The sequence below is a fragment of the Cynocephalus volans genome, chromosome 3 (assembly GCF_027409185.1).
Source record: "Cynocephalus volans isolate mCynVol1 chromosome 3, mCynVol1.pri, whole genome shotgun sequence".
Taxonomy (NCBI): Eukaryota; Metazoa; Chordata; class Mammalia; order Dermoptera; family Cynocephalidae; genus Cynocephalus; species Cynocephalus volans.
In genome coordinates, this window is record NC_084462.1 from 105,648,994 (window position 1) to 105,671,123 (window position 22,130).

The 22,130-nt window shown below is 40.0% G+C and overlaps 3 protein-coding genes across 4 annotated transcripts in view; all 3 read right to left on the reverse strand.

Moving 5' to 3' along the window:
• LOC134372657 (thyroid receptor-interacting protein 11-like) overlaps positions 1-22,130 on the reverse strand; it is a 338,384-nt gene that overhangs the window by 185,677 nt on the left and 130,577 nt on the right.
• On the reverse strand, positions 234-3,414 carry RNASE6 (ribonuclease A family member k6). Of its 2 annotated transcripts, XM_063091827.1 has the most exons (2): positions 3,405-3,414; positions 234-676 (listed from the first exon to the last, which is right to left on the reverse strand). In XM_063091827.1, exons 1-2 carry the CDS (start codon positions 3,412-3,414, stop codon positions 234-236), a joined length of 453 nt encoding a protein of 150 aa, XP_062947897.1. The 2 variants fall into 2 exon arrangements, with proteins under 2 accessions (XP_062947897.1, XP_062947898.1); XM_063091828.1 differs by lacking the exon at positions 3,405-3,414 and having other exon boundaries at positions 234-760.
• Positions 19,382-19,834, reverse strand: EDDM3B (epididymal protein 3B). The gene has a single exon (XM_063088542.1). It carries the CDS (start codon positions 19,820-19,822, stop codon positions 19,382-19,384), a length of 441 nt encoding a protein of 146 aa, XP_062944612.1. The 5' UTR covers positions 19,823-19,834.

Consider the following 22,130-nt stretch of genomic DNA (forward strand, 5'->3'; position numbering starts at 1 on the left):
TGGACTCTTCTGTGCTCTTTTCTCTTTTGCCTTCTCTCAAAACACATGGAATTCCAAAGCAGGAAATAATTCTTTTTTTTTCTTTTTTTGTCCTAACTCTGGTCTGGTGTCCTAGGCATTCTAATTCTCCTAACACCTTCCTTCTTCTGTGGGAACAGAAAAATCAACAAAAGAAAAGAAAAAGCAGAAGAAATCATGAGAGAATCTGCGTCAAATGAAAAGTGGTGAAAACCTTAAACAATCCTATCTAAGTGTACAGGAACCAAGTGATAGGGAGGGTCACTCTTCTGAGGGGGGTCACAAGCAACAATGAAGAATTCGTATTGGGCAGCACCACTGTAGTGGCAGTTAGGGTACCTCCCTGCAGTGAGTCGGCAGTGAGTCATGTTGACACGCTTTGAGCTCTGGTGGCAGTTGTTCCGACCATTCTTGCAGCTGATGTTGAGCAAATCACAGACAGCAGCCACATTCTGGAAAGAGTCATGCAGAAATGTGTTTTGAGGCTTACAGTGCTGGGTGTAATTGTTGACACCACTCATTGCCCTGTTGCACTGGAGAGGACTTGGCTGTATATGCTGAATTTCAAACCAATGAGCCTTGGTGAGATACTTAGGCCAAGCATAAAGTGGACCTACTGGCGCCCATAGTCCCAGTAGCAATAGGAGGAGAGGAAAGCGTCCCAGAAGATCTAGCACCATCTTTTCTGTGTGGAAAGAGGGAAGAAAATGGTGATAGAAGTAATTAGAGCAAAATTATTAATCATAATCTTTTAGATTTTTGTTGTGCCTTTTAAGATTTCATAGCTCTTGGGTTTTATTATTTATTTATTTATTTACTTGCTTTTATTTTTATTTATTTATTTTTTTTACACATCGTGTAGGTTTATATATATTTACTACTGAGAGGACATTGTAAATAACCACTATACAATGCTATTTACAGCAATAAGGTACCTTGTTTTAAATGGCATACATTAAAAGTAGTTAGAAGCAAATAAATCATTGATGGTACTTAGATGCATAATATAAAATATAAATCAGAATCACTCTAGGAACTATGTAACAATTGTGATAATTATAGAAAATATAAACAGATAGGAGCCAATGCTGCACGTGCGTGCATGTGTTGTTTACATATGTTGCACACTTTAGAAATTTTTATATATTGTAATATGTTAAATACATATCACTGTGAAAAATTATTTTCCATTTATGTTATGTTTACTTATTTTTAAATCATCATCTTTCTCACATACAGCTTCACAATTCTATGAAGAATCTGAAGCCCAGTGAGGAGTAATATGAGGTAAGCAGATCTTTCCTTTGATTGGCAGATCCCATTCTTCTCTTTGATCTGTACTCATGCATTTCATGACCCTTATGTCAGAAACCTGGTTTCTTCCCTTTTCCCTCTGGAGATATTTACCCTCCATCTATTTGACCACTATTTCCCAGCTATCCTCACTGCTCTACTCACTCCAGCCCTGAGGCTTTTCTTCTTACCGGGTCTGTGTGCTAGCACTCCTGCTGAACAGAGGCTGTGTCCCAGGTTCAAAGGCTTTTGTCTACCTTTCTTCTCCCAAGCCTGCCAGAGCTGCTTGTGTGAGCTGGGGAAGAAAGATTCTAAGCTCTAGGAAAGAGAAACCTAGGGCTTGGGAGGTGAACCTCTTGCGCAAAGTGTGGATGAGACTCAGAGTTTCAAGCCTGCTCTCTAAAATAGTATCACTGTCATTGTATATACAGGAAGAGTATGCCCACTTAGAGGAACAAGTTGACTCAAAACTCACAGTTTTGAGGAAGTGATCACTTCCTGATATGGGTTGAATGCTTTCTACCTAACCTGAGGCTTCAGAGTTTTAAAGCTCTATGATTTCAGTTCCTTAAGACAAAATACATCATGTAAATCTAATATAATAGCTGCCACATAATTGGTAATGTTGTGAGTTCCAACAACAAATGTGAATAAATTTGTTGTTGGAACTCATGTTTATTGGGCCAGGTACTAGGCGACTCAGATTAAGGAGCTCATGATCTAATGAAGGAGACAGTCAAGTAAATAGACAAGTACGTTATATATTAATAAATATAAATAGCAGTTATAGTGTGATGGAGGACACTGCAGGGGACTGGGGAGATAGTAGAAGGGAAGGATTATCAGAGGCCACAACACCTGAACTGAATTTTGAGGAATAATTAGAAATAAGGCAGAGGGTAGTGAGGGCCTCCCAAAGAGGGAGATGTATATGAAAAGACCCATAAGCATGAAGAAGAAGGGCAAATTTAGGGTACTTTCGTCTTGAATCTGTTCATACCTTTCCATTGGTGCTGCAATACCCTTGTTCAGAACCTCACCATCTCATGGAGGACTCACATAAAAGCCTCCTGCATGAACTTCCTGCCTCTAGCCTCTTTTCCTTCCAACCTATTCTACATATTACTTCCAGATTAGTCTTTCTTGAGTATAGATATAATAGTACAGCAGCCTTGCCCAATGCTTTTAGTGGTTTATAATAGTACAGCAGCCTTGCCCAATGCTTTTAATGGTTGCTGTAGGGGAAAAAAATTCTCCTTACCTATGAAGGTTTGATAATTGACTCTATGATATAAACTGACAGTAGACAAATTAACAGGAGAAAGACCATTTTAATTACATGCATATGCATGGTAGTCCCACAAAATATGAGACTCAAAGAATGGTCAAATGGTTAAAGTTTATATAGCATCCTGAGGTAGAGAAAGAAATAGGAGACTGGGGCCCCCTGGAGGGGGTGTGTGACACAATTTATGTGCAGATGAGGGGAGGAAATGCATGGTGAACAAAGATTGTCTTGTTATATAGATAAAAAGTCTCTTGGTTAATAAAGGTTGTCTCAGAGGAGCCCATCAGCAAAGAACAGGTGATACTGTGACAAAGTCTATCTGAGCATAGTGTCTCCTCTCCTGTTGGTTAATCTTCCCTGGTTGATGAGGTTCCCAGGGAGGGGACTTATGACAATTTAATTCTTTTTAGGAGAATCTTTCTCCAGGCAGATAAGGCAACTTCAGAGAAAGCCCTTCCCTGTGCTTTGAGTGAGAAAGAGGGCCAAAGACTGGAGAGCAGGGGAAGGTCAGAGAGATCTTGGTTATTCTTTAGTTCAAAGCACTCAGTATGCCAAAGTGCCATACTTTGGGGTATTGTTTTCTGAGTCCCAACATTCCAAACACCTGCAACATGAAAATGATGTCTATTTATAGCAAGGTAGCAGGATACGAGATTAATATATGAGGGCACATCAAAAAGTTCATGGAAATATAGAATTGAAAGATAATACAAATCTTTCTATGAACTTTTTGAAGTATCCCCCTACAAGTCAATTGCTTACTTATGTACTACCAATGAACAATTGGAATTCGAAAATTAAAAATACAATACCATTTACATTTCCCCAAAGAAAAGTGAAATACATAGGTATAAATCTAACAAATTATGTAAAGATTGATATGAGAAAAAGTGTAAAACTCTGATAAAAGAAACTGAAGAACTAAATAAATACATAGATATATTCCATGTTCATGGACAGAAAGACTCAATATTGTTAAGATGTCAGTTCCTCCCTGTTGATCGATAGATTCAACACAATCCCAATCAGTATCCCAGCTAGTTATTGACAAACTAATCCCAAAGTTTATATGAAAAGGCCCACATAAGGCTAAAAAAGAATAAAGTCATAGGACTTACACTACCCAACTTCAAAACTTAACTATAAAGCTACAGTTATTAAGATTGTGGTATTGGTCAAAAAACAAATAGGTCAATGGAACAGAATAGAAAGCCCAGAATTATACTCACATTAATATAGAGAACTGACTTTTGACAAAGGAACAAAGTCAATATAATTGAGAAAAGATAGTCTTCTTAACAAATGGTAGTAGAACAAGTGGACATCTACATTAAAAAGTGAATTTTTTCATTGATCTAGACCTTACACCTTTTTATAGACCTAGACTTTACACTTTCACAAAAATTAATTCAAAATGGATTATAGACCTAAATGTAGAATGCAAAATTATAAAAATTCTAGAAGATAACATAGGAGAAAATCTAGGAGACCTTGGGTTTGGCAATGACGTTTTAGATATAAAACCAAAAGCACAATCGGTGAAATAAAAAAATTGATAAGTTGGACTCCATTACAATTAAAAACTTTTACTCTGCAACAGACACTGTTAAGAAAATGAAAAGATAAGCCCAGACTGAGAGAAAATAGTTGGAAAAGGTATATCTGATAAAGAACCATTATCTAAGATATACAAAGAACTCTTAAAACCCAACAATAAAAAAACAAACAACCCAATTTTAAAAAGTGGGCAAAAGGTCTGAATAAACGCTTCACCAAAAAAGATATACAGGTGGTAAATAATCATATGAAAAGATGCTCAATATCATATTGTTGGGAGGAAAACTTTTCCTCTACCATTTTAGGTTGGAATAGTGGGGGGAAGGATTTGTGAGTTAATTGGAAAAAGACAGATTAACAGGAGAAAAGACAAAGTTGATTTACATTTCAATGTGGGAGTACTGCATAATGAGTAACTCACTGAATAGCCAGAGGTAAAGGTTATATACCAATTTCACAAAAGGGTTTTTTTTTTTTTTTAGGGCTTTAGTGGGAAAGTATGGAAGGTTCTACCAAGCTTTTTGATGCTGATGGGAATGGGTAGTGTGTCTTCTTCCTGACTTAAAGTTTCCTTGTAGGAAGGTTTATAGCAGCTGAACTCACCTCCCAGCTCTAAAGGTCAGTCTTTCAAGTGGGAAAATCCCTTGGAGAGGTCAATGGCAGCTGAATTTTCAAGAGGATCTGCTTAAGTTTAGACAGTGTTTCTTTCTGCAGCTGCTGTCTGCTCAGACATTTTCAGTTTCAAATAATTTTCATACCTTTTTGGTGAGTTGTTAATCTCTTCAATGTATCATTAGATAATTGCAAATTAAAAAAAAACAATGAGATACTGTACATATCTACTAGAACAATTTAAAAATTTTTTAATTGAAGCATAATTGATTATACATATTTTGGGGGTACAGTATTGATTATCATTATTTGTGTATAATATGTGATGATCAAATCAATATTATTAGCATATTCATTATTACAAATTGTAATTATTCTTTGTGCCCCTTACCCAGTTTCTCCCTAACCTCCCTGCCTCTCCCTCTTTTCTACCTCTAGTAACCATAGATTTGTTCTCTCTTTCTGAAAGTTTAATGTATTATTGTGGTTCATCTTTTCCTCCTTCCTTCCTTCCTTCCTTCACACCCACTTATGAGTGAGGACATTCAGTATTTCTCTTTCTGTGTCTGGCTATTTTTGCTTAACATAATTTGCTCCAAGCTCATCCATGTTGTAGCAAATGGCAGAATTTCATTCTTTATTATGGCTGAGTAGTAATCTTTTGTGTATATATATATCACATTTTCCTTATCCAGTCCTCTGTTGATGAACATTTAGGTAGGTTGCATATCTTGGCTATTGAAAATACAGCTGTGATGAACACGAGAGTGCAGGTATCCCTTTGACATGATAATTTCCATTCCTTTGGGTATATACCCAGAAGTGGGATTGCTGGATCATATGGTAGTTCAATCTGTAGTTGTTTGAGAAACCTCCATACTGTTTTCCATAATGGCTGTATGATTTTACAGTCCCCTTTAATTTCTTTCAACAGTGACTTGTAGTTCTTATAGTAGAGATTTATCAACTTCTTAGTGAAATTTATTCCTAGCTATTTTATTTTTTTGGTGACTTTTGTAAATGGGCTTACTTTCTTTCTTTCTTTTCCTGCTAGTTCATTGTTGGAGTATGAAAATGCTACTGATTTTTGTGTTGATTTTTAACCTGCAACTTTACTGAAATCGTTTATCAGCTCTAAGAGTTTTTCAGTAGAGTCTTTAGGATTTTTCTCTATATAGGATCATGTCATCTGCAAACAGGGACAGTGTGACTTCATGTTTTCCAATCTGGATGCCTTTTATTTCTTTCTCTTCCCTGATTGCTATGGCTAGTACTTACAGTATTATGTTAAATAGGAGTGGTGAGGGTGGGCATACCTGTCTTGTTCCTGTTCTTAGGGGAAAGCTTTCAGTTTTTCCTCATTCAGGATTATATTGGTGGTAGATTTGTCATATGTGGCTTTTGTTATGTTGAGATTTTTTCCTTCTTACAGAATTTGTTGAGAATCTTTATCATGAAGGTACATTGAATTTTGTCAAATGCTTTTTCTATATCTATTCATATAATCATGGTTTTTGTCCTTGATTTTGTTGATGTGGTGTATCACATTTATTGACTTGAGTATGTTGAACCATTCTTACGTTCCTGGGATGAATCCTGCTGGATCATGATGAATAATTTTTTTGATGTGTTGCTGTATTCTATTTACTAATGTTTTGTTGAGAATTTTTGCATCTATGGCCCTCAAAGATATTGGCCTGTAGTTTTCTTTTCTCATGATCTTTCTCTGATTTTGGTATCAGGGTGATGCTGGCCTCAGAATGAGTTTAGGAGAATGGACTCTTTTACAATTTTTTGGAATACTTTGAAGAGAGTTGGTATTAATTCCTCTTTAAAGGTTTGGTAGAATTCATTAGTAAAGCCATCCAGTCCCAGGCTTTTCTTTGTTGGGAAAGTGCTGATTACTGCTTCAATCTCCTTGCTTGTTATTGTCTATTCTTGTTTTCTTTTTCTTCCTGATTCAGTGTTGGTAGTTTGTATATATCCAAAAATTTATCCATTTCCTCCAGGTTTTCAAATTTGTTGGTGTACGGTTGTTTATAATAATCTTTAATGATCCTTTGTATTTCTGCCATATCAGTTGTAATGTCTCCTTTTTCATTTCTGATTTTTGTTGTTTGGGTCTTCTCGAGTTTTTTTAGTTAGTCGAGCTAATCATTTGTCTATTTTGCTTATCTTCTCAAAACACTACCTTTTTGTTTCATTGATCTTTTGTATCTTTTTTTTGCTCTCTATTTCATTTAGTTCTCTGATCTTAATTATTTCTTTCTGACTACTAATTTTGGGATTGTATTGCTCTGTTTTTCTAGTTTTTTGAGGTGTAATTTGAAATCTTTGTATTCTTTTGATGTAAGCATTTATTGCAATAAACTTCCCTCTTAGTGCTGCTTTTTCAGTACCACAGGTTTTGGTATGATGTGTCTTTATTTTCATAAGTTTCAAGACATTTTATGATTTCCTCTTTAATTCCTTCTTAGACACAGGTCATTCAGGAGCATGTTGTTTAATTTCCATGTATTTGTATGGTTTCCAGAGTTTTGCTTGTTATTGATTTCTAGTTTTAATCCATCATGGTCTGAAAAGACACTTGAAATGATTTCAGCTTTTAAAAAATTTGTTGGGAATTGATTTCTGATTAAACATGTGGTCTATCCTGAAGAATGTTCCATGTGCTGATGAGAAGAATGTATATTCTGTAGTTGTATGACATGTTCTATAGATATCTGCTAAGTCCAATTTGTCTAAAGTTTAGTTTAAATCCTTTGTTTCTCTGTTGATTTGTTCCCTAGATGATCTGTCCAATGCTAAGTGAAAGGTGTTCAGGTTTCCAATTATTATTGTACGGGGGGCCTATCTCTTTCTTTAGCTCTAATAGTGTTTGCTTTATATATCTGGGTGTTCTAGTGCATATATTTTTATGATTGTTATGTCTTCTTGCTGGATACATCCCTTTATCATTACATAATTGCCTTCTTCATCTCTTTTTATGGTTTTTGGTTTGAAGTCTATTTTATCCAATATAAGAACAGCTACAACTGCACGTATTTGGTTTCCATTTATGTGGTATATCTTTTCCATCCCTTCACTATTAGCCTATGTATATCTTTACTGGTGAGATGAGTCTCTTGAAGATAACATATAGTCAGGTCTAGCTTTTTAACTCAATCAGCCAGTGTGTGTCTTTTAGGTGGGAAATTTATCCACTTACATTTAGAATTGTTATTGAGAGGTGTTGTCTTACTCCTGGCATTTTATTGATTTTTGTTTGGATGTTTTTATTGTTTGGTGTTTGTTGGTTTTTTGAGGTAGTAATATATAGTTTATTTCTCTTTCTTGTTTGCATTTTTGTTCTTCCAGTGGTTTTTGTTCTTTCTTGTGCATTCATGGTAGTGATTGTCACTTTTTGGATTCCAGATGCAGGACCTCCTTGAAGATTTCTTGCAGGGTTGGTCATGTGTTGGTGAATTCTCATAGTTTTTATTTGTCTGAGAAATAAACTATTTGTCCTTCATTTCTGAAGGATAATCTTGCTGAGTACAGTATTCTTGGCTGGGAGTTTTTTTCTTTTGTATTTTGAATATATTATCCATTCTCTTCTGTCTTGTAGAATTTCTGCTGAGGAGTCTGCTATTAGTCTAATGGGGACTCCCTTAGAGGTGACTTGATTTTTTCCTCTTGCTGCTTTAGGATTCTTTCTTTGTCTTCGAGTTTTGTCAATTTGACTATAATGTGTCTTAGAGAGGACCTTTTGGAATTGAATCTGTTTGGGGATCTCTGAGCCTCCTGGATCTGAAGGTCCATGTCTCTCCCAAAACCTGGGAATTTTTCTGCTATTATTTCTTTGAATATGTTTTCAATACCCTTTCCTTTCTCCTCCCCTTTTGGAATAACCATAGTTTGGTGTTAGTGTGCTTAATGTTGTCTGATAGCTCTCACAGACTTTCTTCATTTTTTAAAAAATATTTTTTCCTTTCTTTCTTTTTCTTTCTTTCTTTCTTTCTTTTCTTTTCTTTTTTGTCTGCCTGGGTTATTTCTAAAAAAGATGGTCTTCAAAATCAGAAATTCTTTCTTTTGCTTGCTCTAGCCTGCTGCTTAACCTCTTGGGTTTTTTTGTTTGTTTGTTTTTTTAATTTTGTTGAATTAATTCTTCAGTTCCAGGAGTTCTGTTACATTCTTTTTGTAAATTTTCTCCTTCATATTCTGGGTAGTTTTGCTCATTTCATTGTGTCATCTAACTGAGTCTTCTTGTATCTCACTGGGTTTCTTTAAGATTCTTGCTTGGAATTCCTTTTCAGTCATTTCAAGGGTGTCTTGCTCTATGGGGTCTGATACTTGAGAATTGTTGTATTCCTTTGATACTTTTTTTTTCTTCTTATTTCTGGTATCTCTACCTTGATGTTTAGTTGTCTGGTAGCACAGTTGCTTCTTTCCTTACTCTGGAATGGGCTTCAAGGACAGAGACTCCCTCCTCTAGATGTGTTTTATACTGATCTTTGAGTAGAGTATTTTAGTATGGGTTCCACATAGATGCAGTAGTGTAATCTTCATGTGGGTATTTCAGCCGTACTCAATGTCAGCTGCATGTGAGTGCCTTCATGGCCTAGGCACTGGGGCACTTAGTGGTTCCTTGGTGTGGTTAGTTACACTGTGTTGGGTTGTTGAGAATGTGAGTGAGATCTTGAGTTCTTGGGTGAAGTGCTTTGGTTCCTTGTCATTCTTTGGCTTATGTGAATGACCCTGGGTGGGCTTTTTGGCTCCCTTGCTAATGTCCCATGACCCTGTTGAATGCACAGGGTATACTGGGTCTCCTCAGCTTGAATGGATGACCCTGAGCAGGGTTTCTCTTTTGTCATTCCTACAGGCCAAGGCTTATCCTGGGTCCTTGCTCCCTTGATTGGGGTATGGGTTGGGGGTGGCTGGGAATTTTCTTCTGTACACTATTTAGCTATCCTGGGTTTTTGTAATCTCCACAGTCTCTGCATGTGTCTCTCCCTGGGTCAAGGCAGTCATGGGTGCTGTGCACATAGCTCCCATCCAAGTGTGCATGATCATGGGGGCAGCGTAATTCTGCCTATGGATTGGGCCACCGGGACATGGGTCAGTGCTGGTTTATCTCTTTCCAGTGACCCAGCTTGTGACCCTCCTTATGTCAATGTGTGGTGGTGGTGGTGATGAGTCCTTTGTGCAGCTAGTGTGAGTGGTGCAGTGGCTGCCAGTGGTGGCAGTGGTGGGAGCTGAACTGCTGGTGGTAGCAGCTAGGCTTTCCCACATGTGGCCAGTCTGACTGATGCAGCAGTGGTGTGGACTGCTACCTGTGGGCAGCAGTGGCAGGAGCTGCACCTCAGGCAACAGCGGGGGTGGGGGGCTGTTCCTAGTTGAGATGGCTACTGCTTCAGCCTTGGCTTGGAGTCCCCTGTGCAGCCAGTCTTGCTGGTGCAACAGCAGTGGCATGGATGGCTCCTGGTGGTGGCAGCTGTGCTGCTAGTGGCTATGGTTGGAGGTTCCTGCATGCAGCCAGGCTGGTTGGTGCAGCAGCTTGGGAAAGGGTCCCATGCATGGCCAGTCTGGTTGGTGCAACAGCAGCAGCATGGATGACTGCTGGGAGCAGCAGCAGCAGGATCCACACTGCAGGCAGCAGTGGTGGAGAGCATGGCAAAGCTCACTATGGGAAGGCAGGTAATTTTACTTTGCCCCAACAATGTTGCCAGCAATTGTGGCAGTGGTGGCAGTGGGTGTGTTCTGGTTTTCCATGGGAGGTGCACACCTTGGGTTTCTCCAGTCTTCCATCTTCCCACAATTCCCAAGATTATTTGAACTGTTTATTTTGAGAAACAGCAGAAATAGGAGAAACTCTGAAAATAGAATATGTTACCCTTATGTAAGGAAAATTTACACTTATAAAGAAAATCTCCATTTATAACGGTGTCTCCTTCTCTGTACCTGGAAGAAGATGACTCTAAATCACAAGACATTTTTATCAAGGGAGAAAGAACTGACTTAATTCTGCATAACAAACCTTTCCTTTGTGTACCATACTTTTCTTGGTCATCTCCCTATAACTTGCCTCCCCGCACCTTCTTTTGTTTCAGCCTAAGATGGCATTTAAGCCCAAATTTTAGCAACTTCTTTGAGTTACTCATCTCTGAGTTTCTCCCTGTACAGTATACATGAGATACATGTTAATAAACTTCTGTTGGTCTTTCTCCTGTTAATATGATTTTTGTTATAGGGGCCCCAGCCGAAAATCTAGAAGAGTAGAAGGAATATATATTTTTTCCTCCCCTATACTACATTATGAAGAGCATTTATCAAGTGAGAAAAACAGTTAGTATTCCCCATATGGAAATTGATCATTGATGAAAAACCACTGGTTTAGCATTAACCTATTGTGATTTTGGTTGGCATAGGTCATCAGCCCCCAGGTGTTTGCTCATCCCCAGGTACACTGAAAAATTTCAAAGCTGAGAAACTGTGCTTGGGACATGATGACCAATCTAGATACCCTAGCTACTCACTGAGGACAGAGGTCTAGGAAGGTGTGCAGCCACCTAATTGGAAATGCTGATACTTTGGTCTTTTGTCTTAATTGTTTCAAGGCCAGAGTTAGTCATCATTGCAGAGGTGGAAGAACACCAGGTACTTTAATATTTACCATTTTCCTTCCCCATACCAGCCCTAAGCAAAATTATGTGAAGCAAACATTTCTCTTACTCCGTATATGTCTCCCCCACTTAACAAACAGAATTCTCACAAATTCTACCTGCTTGTGTACTCAAAATGTCCTTCTCCTACTAACTTCTAACTTCCAACAAAATTTAAATCTAAGTCCCATTCTTTCTTTTTTTATTTTTAGAGGGGTACTTCCTCAACTTGATTTTTTTTTTATTTAATATTTTTTATTTTAACTTACACATTGTAATTATACATACTTATGGGGTACACTCTAATTTTTTTTTAAATTTTATTTTGTCGATATACATTGTGGTTGATTATTGTTGCCCCTTACCAAAACCTCCCTCCCTCCTCCCTCTCCTCCCTCCCCCCCAGCAATGTCCTTTCTGTTTGCTTGTCGTATCAACTTCAAGTAATTGTGGTTGTTATATCTTCTCCCCCATCCCCGTTTTTTTTTTTTTTAATTTTATTTTGTCAATATACATTGTGGCTGATTATTGCTCCCCATCACCATAACCTCCCTCCCTTCTCCCTCCCCCCCTCCCACCAAACAATGTCCTTTCTGTTTGCTTGTCGTATCAACTTCAAGTAATTGTGGTTGTTATATCTTCTTCCCCCCCCCCCCGGTTTTTTTTTTTTTGTGTGTGTGTGTGTGTGAATTTATATATTAATTTTTAGCTCCCACCAATCAGTGAGAACATGTGGTATTTCTCTTTCTGTGCCTGACTTGTTTCACTTAATATAATTCTCTCAAGGTCCATCCATGTTGTTGCAAATGGCAGTATTTCATTCATTTTTATAGCTGAGTAGTATTCCATTGTGTAGATGTACCACATTTTCCGTATCCACTCATCCGATGATGGACATTTGGGCTGGTTCCAGCTCTTAGCTATTGTAAAGAGTGCTGCGATGAACATTGGGGAACAGGTATACCTTCGACTTGATGATTTCCATTCCTCTGGGTATATTCCCAACAGTGGGATAGCTGGGTCATATGGTAGATCTATCTGCAATTGTTTGAGGAACCTCCATACCATTTTCCATAGAGGCTGCACCATTGTGCAGTCCCACCAACAATGTATGAGAGTTCCTTTTTCTCCGGAAACTTGCCAGCATTTATCGTTCAGAGTCTTTTGGATTTTAGCCATCCTAACTGGGGTGAGATGGTATCTCAGTGTGGTTTTGATTTGCATTTCCCGGATGCTGAGTGATGCTGAGCATTTTTTCATATGTCTGTTGGCCATTTGTATATCTTCCTTAGAGAAATGCCTACTTAGCTCTTTTGCCCATTTTTTAATTGGGTTGCTTGTTTTCTTCTTGTAAAGTTGTTTGAGTTCCTTATATATTCTGGATATTAATTCTTTGTCAGATGTATATTTTGCAAATATTTTCTCCCACTCTGTTGGTTGTCTTTTAACTCTGTTAATTGTTTCTTTTGCTGTGCAGAAGCTTTTTAGTTTGATATAATCCCATTTGTTTATTTTTCCTTTGGTTGCCCGTGCTTTTGGGGTCGTATTCATGAAGTCTGTGCCCAGTCCTATTTCCTGAAGTGTTTCTCCTATGTTTTCTTTAAGAAGTTTTATTGTTTCAGGGTGTATATTTAAATCCTTAATCCATTTTGAGTTGATTTTAGTACACGGTGAGAGGTATGGATCTAGTTTCATTCTCCTACATATGGATATCCAGTTCTCCCAGCACCATTTGCTGAAGAGGCAATCCCTTCCCCAGTGAATAGGCTTGGTGCCTTTGTCAAAGATCAGATGGCAGTAAGTGTGTGGGTTGATTTCTGGATTCTCTATTCTATTCCATTGGTCAGTGTGTCTGTTTTTATGCCAGTACCATACTGTTTTGGTTATTATAGCTTTGTAGTATAGCTTAAAGTCAGGTAGTGTTATGCCTCCAGCTTTATTTTTTTTCGCTCAGCATTGCTTTGGCTATGCGTGGTCTTTTATTGCTCCATACAAATGTCTGGATAGTTTTTTCCATTTCTGAGAAAAATGTCTTTGGAATTCTGATGGGGATTGCATTGAATTTGTATATCACTTTGGGTATTATGGACATTTTCACTATGTTGATTCTTCCAATCCAAGAGCATGGAATATCTTTCCATCTTCTTGTATCCTCTCTAATTTCTCTCAGCAGTGGTTTGTAGTTCTCATTATAGAGATTTTTCACCTCCTTGGTTAACTCAATTCCTAAGTATTTTATTTTTTTGGTGGCTATTGTAAATGGGCAGGCTTTCTTGATTTCTCTTTCTGCATGTTCACTATTGGAGAAAAATGCTATTGATTTTTGTGTGTTGATTTTGTATCCTGCTACTGTGCTGAAATCATTTATCAATTCCAAAAGTTTTTTTGTAGAAGTTTTAGGCTGTTCGATATATAGGATCATGTCATCTGCAAACAGGGACAGTTTGACTTCATCTTTTCCAATCTGGATGCCCTTTATTTCCTTCTCTTCTCTGATTGCTCTGGCTAGTACTTCCAACACTATGTTGAATAGGAGTGGTGAGAGTGGGCATCCTTGTCTAGTTCCTATTCTTCAAGTAAAAGCTTTCAGTTTTTCCCCATTCAGGATGATATTGGCAGTGGGTTTGGCATATATGGCTTTAATTATGTGGAGATACTTTCCCTCTATACCTAACTTATAGAGGGTCTTTGTCATGAATGCGTGCTGAACTTTATCAAATGCTTTTTCAGCATCTATAGAGATGATCATATGGTCCTTGTATTTGAGTTTATTAATATGGTGTATCACATTTATTGATTTGCGTATGTTGAACCAACCTTGCATCCCTGGGATGAATCACACTTGATTGTGATGAATAATTTTATGCATGTGTTGCTGTATTCTGTTTGCTAGTATTTTAGTGAGGATTTTTGCATCTATATTCATCAAGGATATCGGCCTGTAGTTTTCTTTTTTGGTTATATCTTTACCTGGTTTTGGTATCAGGTTGATGTTTGCTTCATAGAATGAGTTTGGGAGATTTGCGTCCGTTTCAATGTTTTGGAATAGTTTGTAAAGAATCGGTGTCAATTCCTCTTTGAATGTTTGGTAAAATTCTGCTGTGAACCCATCTGGTCCTGGGCTTTTCTTTGTTGGGAGCCTTCTGTGTCAGGAGCCATTTTTAACAATAGCCACCATTTTAACAAATAACAGCCATTTTATATAAGCCTTTCTCTTCCTCCTCAGAAAAGCCCACACGTGCCAAGCCAACACCTCTCCCACCTCCTCTTCTCATACCACGCCACTATCACCCCACTGCTTTTCCGCCTATCATAAGGTGCCACACTCTGTGACAGCCCGCCCCTTCTTCACTATGTATATAAGCAATCGCCTGACAATAAAATTTTGAGGCTTGGTCAGAATCTTGTCTTGCCTCTATTCTGTGTGTCTCCTGTCCCTTCCTCTTTTTACCAGCTACAGGTAGTCTTCCTCGAGCCCACGTTCTTACCTGTCCAGCAGGACGGGACACTTCTGATAACAGCTTCAATCTCCTTTATTGTTATTGGTCTGTTCAAATTTTCTACGTCTTCATGGTTCAGTTTTGGGGGCCTGTGTGTGTTCAGAAATTTATCCATTTCCTCCAGATTTTCAAATTTGTTGGCGTATAGTTGTTTATAGTAGTCTCGAATGATTCCTTGTATTTCAGATGAATCAGTTGTAATATTGCCTTTTTCATTTCTAATTTTTGTTATTTGAGTCTTCTCTCTTCTTTTTTTTTTGTTAGCCATGCTAATGGTTTGTCAATTTTATTTATCTTTTCAAAAAACCAACTTTTTGATTCGTTGATCTTTTGAATTGTTTTTTGGTTTTCAATTTCATTCAGTTCTGCTCTGATCTTAATGATTTCTTTCCGTCTGCTAACTTTAGGTTTGGATTGTTCTTGTTTTTCTAGTTCTTTAAGGTGAAGTATTAGGTTGTTCACTTGCCATCTTTCCATTCTTCTGAAGTGAGCATTTAATGCAATAAATTTCCCCCTCGATACTGCTTTTGCAGTATCCCTCAGGTTTTGGTATGATGTATCATTGTCTTGCAGAAGGCCTTTTTGGGTTGAATACATTTGGAGATCGTTGAGCTCCCTGGATCTGAAGATCTGTGACTTTTCCTATACCTGGGAAGTTTTCTGCCACTATTGTTGAATATGTTTTCAATGGAATCTCCATTTTCCTCCCCTTCTGGAATACCCATGACTCAGATATTTGAGCGCTTAAGGTTGTCTGATATCTCTCTCAGATTTTCTTCAATGTCCTTGATTCTTTTTTCTTTCTTTTTGTCTGCTTGTGTTATTTCAAACAGCCCATCTTCAAGTTCAGAGGTTCTCTCTTCAACTTCGACAAGCCTGCTGGTTAAACTCTCCATTGTGTTTTTTATTTCACTGAATAACTTCTTCAGTTCAGCAAGTTCTGCTACATTTTTTTTCAGGACATTGATTTCCTTGTACATTTCCTCTTTCAGATCCTGTATACTTTTCCTCATTTCATCATGATGTCTAGCTGAGTTTTCTTGTATCTCATTCAGTTTCCTTAGAATTATCCCTTGAAATTCCTTGTAAGTCATTTCAAGGTCTTCTTGTTCTATAGGATCTAGAGTTTGAGATTTATTAACTTTTGGTGGTGTACTTTCTTGATTTTTTGTATTTCTGGTATCTTTTTTTTGGTGTTTATTCATTGTGGCAGGGGGTTTCACAGTCCACCGGTTTGAGACTAATGACTAACTAGGATGTTGCTGTTGTTGCCAATTTGGTATGGCTCCCTCCGTGACTGCTCAGTTGGCCTCTAGTGCCTTTTGTGTGTGGTTGCCTCAGGTCTTGGGCTTCTCCGGGGAGCCACCTTTCTGGTCAGCTTGGACTTTGCTGGGCTGGTGGATCACGTACCACAGGGTGTGTGATCTCTTTTGAGCTTTCACTTCCTGTGCAGGACTTCTCCCTGTTCCGTGTGCTCTGGCCCAGGCTGTTGGATCGTGCAGTGGCGACCCCACAGGGTGTGTGGTTTCTGTCGAGTCTCTGCCTCCCTGGCCACATGTCTCCCCACTCTGTACGCACTGTGCTGGGCTGGGGTGTGTCTTCTGCAACCCTCGTCTATCAGCTGGGCCTTCAAGACCCTGCTCGGCACCGCCTCACCCAGGAAGTCTACCAGGTTTCTGGTAGGCACAGACGACCGGTCACTCTGGGTGCCTTTGTAGCACTGTGTAGATCTTACTCGGGACTTGTTCACCTTTGTATCCCCCCGGCATAGACCGAATCTAGCGCCCACCTGCAGCCAGCTCTCCGGCAGGTTCAAGCGGACCTGGGAACTCTCCTACCACACTATTCCCAACCAGAAATTGGTTAGGCTTTTTTCCAAACTGGTGGCCGCAGAGATGGTATCTGCCTCCCAGTAACAGGAAGTTTACCGGGGGCCGGAGTCCAGGGTGTGGTGGAGTGACTGTCAGCCCTGCCCATACTTCCTTGCCCTCCCAACACTGGCCGGGGACGCCCCATGCCACCAGCCCCGCCAGAGAACCATGGAGGGAGTGGGAGGGGAGGCCAACCCACAGGCTCCAGAAAGCCCCGCGCCAGGCCAAGGAAGTGGGAAGGCTCAGTGACGGCCGAGCCGGGCGGAGCTGCCAGCACCTGGGAAAATGGAGGCAGCCCCGGGGCGGTGAGTGGACCAGTGATGCAGGTTGGAGCCGGGTGGGCGTCAGCCCCCCAAACAGGGCTGGTCCAGGTGTCACTCACAGGGCTGTGCCAGGTCGGGTGCTCACTCTCTGCCTCTGGTTTGTCGCCTTCCCCGTTCTCAGCCACTGCCACCTCGGGCTGTTCAGTCGCGGCGTGGCTCGGGCGCTCCCAGGAATCTTCTTTAATGCCGGCCTGAAACCTCGAATCCTGAATAGGGCAGCTGGCCGCCTTCAGCGCGGCCCCGGCCTCCGGGATCCTGTTTGCATCCACAGCAGCCCTGGCGCCATGTTCCCTGTTTCGAGACTCGCTTTTGCAGCTAAGAAACAGTTCTTTTCCTGCTCCACAATTCAAAGCTTTTGCCTGTAAATGAGGCAGCCTCTCCTGCCGGGAGCAAAGTGGCAGTCAGCCCCCATGACCGGCCAGCAGCTGCGGTCCTCCCTTAAGAGATGGCAAGAGGAAGGTCCACAAGTTTCTCGGCTGCCTGAGTCCCAGTGGCCGCCTTTTCCACCTCAGCTACTCCGCGCCAACCGCCGCAGCCACTGCCATCTTGAAACTTCTAAGTCCCATTCTTGAAGTATGTTGCATTTTAAAGTTCTCAAACCCTCACCCTATTTTTCTTCCAAGTGAAAATGGTTATTATCAGATAAACTCATTTGTGCTAATATCTTCTACTTAATGTGTAGTCCTCAAGAAATGTAATGCCTTAACCTGTCTAAAATGCATTGGCCTTTGTAGAAACGTTCTTAATGAATTGAGTCCAGTAGGGACATCTGTTGGTCTGTGGTTGATGGAGAGTGGCTCTTTTTGATCCTAGGCATTGTAGAGGCAGAAAGACCCTTACTCATCATAAGGGTCATGGCCAACATTTCTGTAACAGAAGCCAGGTTAGCAAGAGAAAATCATAAATTTATTTATTGAGCTTTATGTGGCACAAGAGCCTTCAGAAATGAATACCCAAAGACCCAGCACAAACTATTTTTATGCTTAGGTTCAATGAAGAATGGACAACTGTGTAGAAATGTGATTGGACAAAAAGGTATGATCTAGTGGTAACAAAGTGAGGTAGGAAAACCTGGCAAGACCTGTCTGGTCAGATTCTTCTTGGTCTCTCTGCAGCATTCTTTCCTCCCGGGTATGGGGCATGACCCTTTCTGGAATGAGGGTCTTATGATCTACTACCAGAGGAGGTAGGTCAGAGAATTTCTTTATGGCCAGCACCTACACAGAAAGGTAGGGGAAGGTTAGAGTAATATTTGCAAGTTTTATGACCAGCCTTAGGGAAGAGGAATTCTAGTTTCTATGAATTGCTTCATTGTGAGAAAAACAGGCAGGAGACGGGTGAGAAGGTCAGAGAGAGGCTTCGCTTCTGAGGCCTTCCAATCTTTAGTTCAAAGGACTCCACATGCCAAAGCACCACTTTGGATTATTGTTTTCTGAGCCCCAACAGCATTTATAGCTTCTACACAAATGACAGCTTATTATGTTTTTATATTAGAAATCCCTATATTCTAGAGTTAGGGAGAGTAGGTGATTGATGAGCATTTGTTACATTTGTTTTATCAAAGTCAAAATTAAAGTACCAAGCCAAAGGATGGGGGCAAAAAGACCAACAACTTTCACTGAGCACTTTCTATGAGCTGGGAACCATGCTGCATGTTTTATACCCAGTCAGCTCTGCCTGTGCCTACCAGTTTGGGTAGAACTAAGCATGTCACCACAATAAATGCCTGGGTCACAACTTGCCTCTAGCTTAGCACATAAACATTTACACCCCCATCATACACATAAACATGTCACATACATTAGACACACACACATAAAATACACTTTAACCTACACACAGCATGAATCACATACAAGCACAATCTCTATCACACACACACACCACCCATACCAATCACGCAACACATACTCTGCACACTTATATAAACATTGCATTGGAATAATATAATTTATTTAGGGAAGGGAAGCTTGAGTAGGTATAAAGAGAGTCAATATCAGGAAAAGTCCTGAGTTGGTCAAGAAGAGATTCCATATGGACTGAATTTTGAAAAAAAATGTATAAGTAAATTAGGGAAATGAGGACAGAAAGTTATTCCTGGCAGAGAAACAACATAGGCAAAGTTATGGTATCAAGAAACCATGTGATACACAACTTTAAGTAGTTGGAAAACATTTACACATAAAGGCAAAGTAGGGAGTGGCAGGTGAGCAGACAGGGGCCACCACTTGGGAAACAGTGAATATTCTACCTAAACCTGGGGGTGTGGGTAAACTTTCTAGCTGTTGATAGGCTGTACCATTTTCAGGTCCTCTATGCCATCAACATACCCATCCATGTTACAATGGAATTCAAAGTAGTTGTAACTCCTGCTCTCTCTGTAGCTATTTTTTGAATTCTCCCAGTAACACTTGAGTACTTTGAGAGCATATTGGACCCATACGTATGCATTTCTGTAGCGGTCATTCCACCTATTATTAATGCATATTTTCTTGATTTTGAACCATGAGATATAGATGAATATGTTAGAGTTCTTGTTTTTCAGACCTTTTTCCCTCATGAGGGCATCACATTTGTAGTCGTTGAATTCCCGGTTTGGATTTAGATGATGCTGTTTCATAAATTCCCTCCAGGAAATGTTCTTGCTATGTACAAGCAGCCTGCACAGGAGGCACAGCAGGGCCAAGAGAATGCCACAGACCTTTAGAGAGGATGCCATCTCCGTCACCAGGGCCACCTGCATGTCCACAGGGAAGAGAGAGGAAAGCATTATTGAGACACTGCCCAGAGAGTTGAGCTCCACCTTAAAATTCCTTTCCCTGCCAGTACAGGCACTTGGGCCCAATTTCAATATTTGGTTTCCAGACTAGAAGACGATAATTCTTATTAGATAACAAAGTTTACAAAAACTAAAAACATGCTCAACCTGAGTGAGCCATGCACAAAATTGGAAAAAATTGAAGTTTATTTTGAGAATTCCAAACATCTTCTGACCTCTCTCTTCCACCCATCCTAAGGAGCCAGTTGCCCTCTAGTTAGCCTCTTTTTACCAGGTCAACTCTCAGGGATCATGTATCCAGAAGAGAATGGTATCCTAAGCTTTTTGACTGCAAAGTGAAAAGGGGTGTCACCTTTCAAGGGAATGTAGAACATGAGTAACTATTTGGAGGATATTTCCTGGGCAGAAAGGCTTTGGTTCCCTGAAATCACAGCTCAGGCTGCAATTACACTAACTGCATAATGTGGGTCTCCAACCTTGACTTCTTTATAACACTGCCCCAAAGCCAATGTGAAACATAATTTCACTTCTAACTACCCCCTTCTCAGGGGCTGTTTCCCAAATTATCATCATTATAAATGAGCTTGATTTGTCAGAGCTGCTTGTGGAGAACGTCATCATAAAGAAATTACAATTTTGAAATATTGCTCTAATCAATCAAGCACCAAGACTAAAATTGCTAGGAGCTACTCTAGCATAGCATAGAGTGTAAAGTTGTTTGAAAAAGTCTCCCTTTTAAATTAGCCCTCTGTCCTCATTTACTATGAGAGGTGTACCAGGCCCTACAGAACTTCTAACCTGATTCACAACTAAGCACCAGTGTCCTCAAATGGGCCTAATAATTGCTTCCTCACAGATGTGTGAGACTATAATAAGATACATGTATGTAAGAGCACCTCTGAGGGAGTCAAGTGCCTACATCAGGCACAGAAGAAGGGGTAGGCATTCTCATTTGTGGAGCCCTGTCCCCGGCCATAAAGACCTAAATAGGATAAGAAGACCAGGATTCAAGCTGTTTTAATGTTTTATGCTTGGGAAGACGGGGAGTGGAGGAAGGGAGTGGTGGGGAAAAGGCTGTATCAGTTGGACTAATAATGAGTTGAATTCAGGCTTTTCCCCCCTCTGATTTGTATAATTTTCCATTCTTTTCTATCTGTAAGTTCAATTAAGCTTCTTCCAGTGGTTTTGGGCATTTTCCCCAAGCATCCTCAGTTTCAACCCTTTTAATTTACCTTACTCAGATTCAGCGTTCCCCTCACTGGTTGTAGTGGGGATCAGTACGTGGATCTGGAAAGCAGAGTCTGTGTTCTTCCCCTTTGCTAGAGCCCAAGGAGTCTGCAGCAGTGGAGAAAGGAATAGCCGTGGCAGGTACAGCACTCCAGGTGATTGGTAGTGGTGGTGGTGGGAGAGAGAGGATGGCCTTATTATGTGAACCTTCTCATCTAGAACACTTGGGTTCACTCTGAGAATAGCCTCAAGCAAAGGCTATGAACATCAAAGACTAACTCTTGAGCACTAAAGAATTGCAAGGCCCAGGAGAGAGATTACCCCACAGTGGAGTTATCAGGAGACAATCAGAGATGTGACTCCTAAACTAACTTCCTGACAAACTTCTGGGGAAGAGTCCCTGGATGGCTGGACTATGTTGTATGGGAACTGCAGTGAGGAAACCACCTTTGGAGTTGTGAACCCTGGGACCTTCACTGAGAGGTGAAAGAATATCTAGTCAAAGCTGCAATTTATGGGTAAAGTTAGATACTTGAACATGTTTTCTATCAATACCTTCAGGAGATGCTCCTAGCTAAACTCAATCATCTTGGATGAGTTTCTCATGGGGCGACTGTGTATTACAATGTCAAAATGTTCAGTTTATATCCAGAACTCATCTTCAAACCCCAGCTCTTGTCAAACATGCCTCGAATAGGAGGGAATCATGTGCTGATAGACTGGATGGAGTTCTGTCTCAGAGCACAGTCTGTACATCCTCCTACTTTCTAGTTCTTTGGGTGACAGGGGAGAGCAAAAAGGGAGGAATTCTGCACATCTGGGTTTGGGTGACTTGAGAGATGATTCTGAGGAACAATAAGGTGGCTGTCGTGTGTTCATATATCCAGAGCCCTTTCTAACAAATTTGTGTTATCTACTGAAGATTTAAATTCACGTAGTGATCCAATGAACATAGAGAGGTGGGAGGGAGAAGCCACCTGGGCCGATGAGTGAAGAACCAGGCTAAGGAAGGGAGCCATAG

Coding starts and splice junctions, on each gene's coding strand:
- EDDM3B (XM_063088542.1), bottom strand. CDS start 19,822: ATGGCATCCTCTCTAAAGGTCTGTGGCATTCTCTTGGCCCTGCTGTGC.
- RNASE6 (XM_063091828.1), bottom strand. CDS start 698: ATGGTGCTAGATCTTCTGGGACGCTTTCCTCTCCTCCTATTGCTACTG.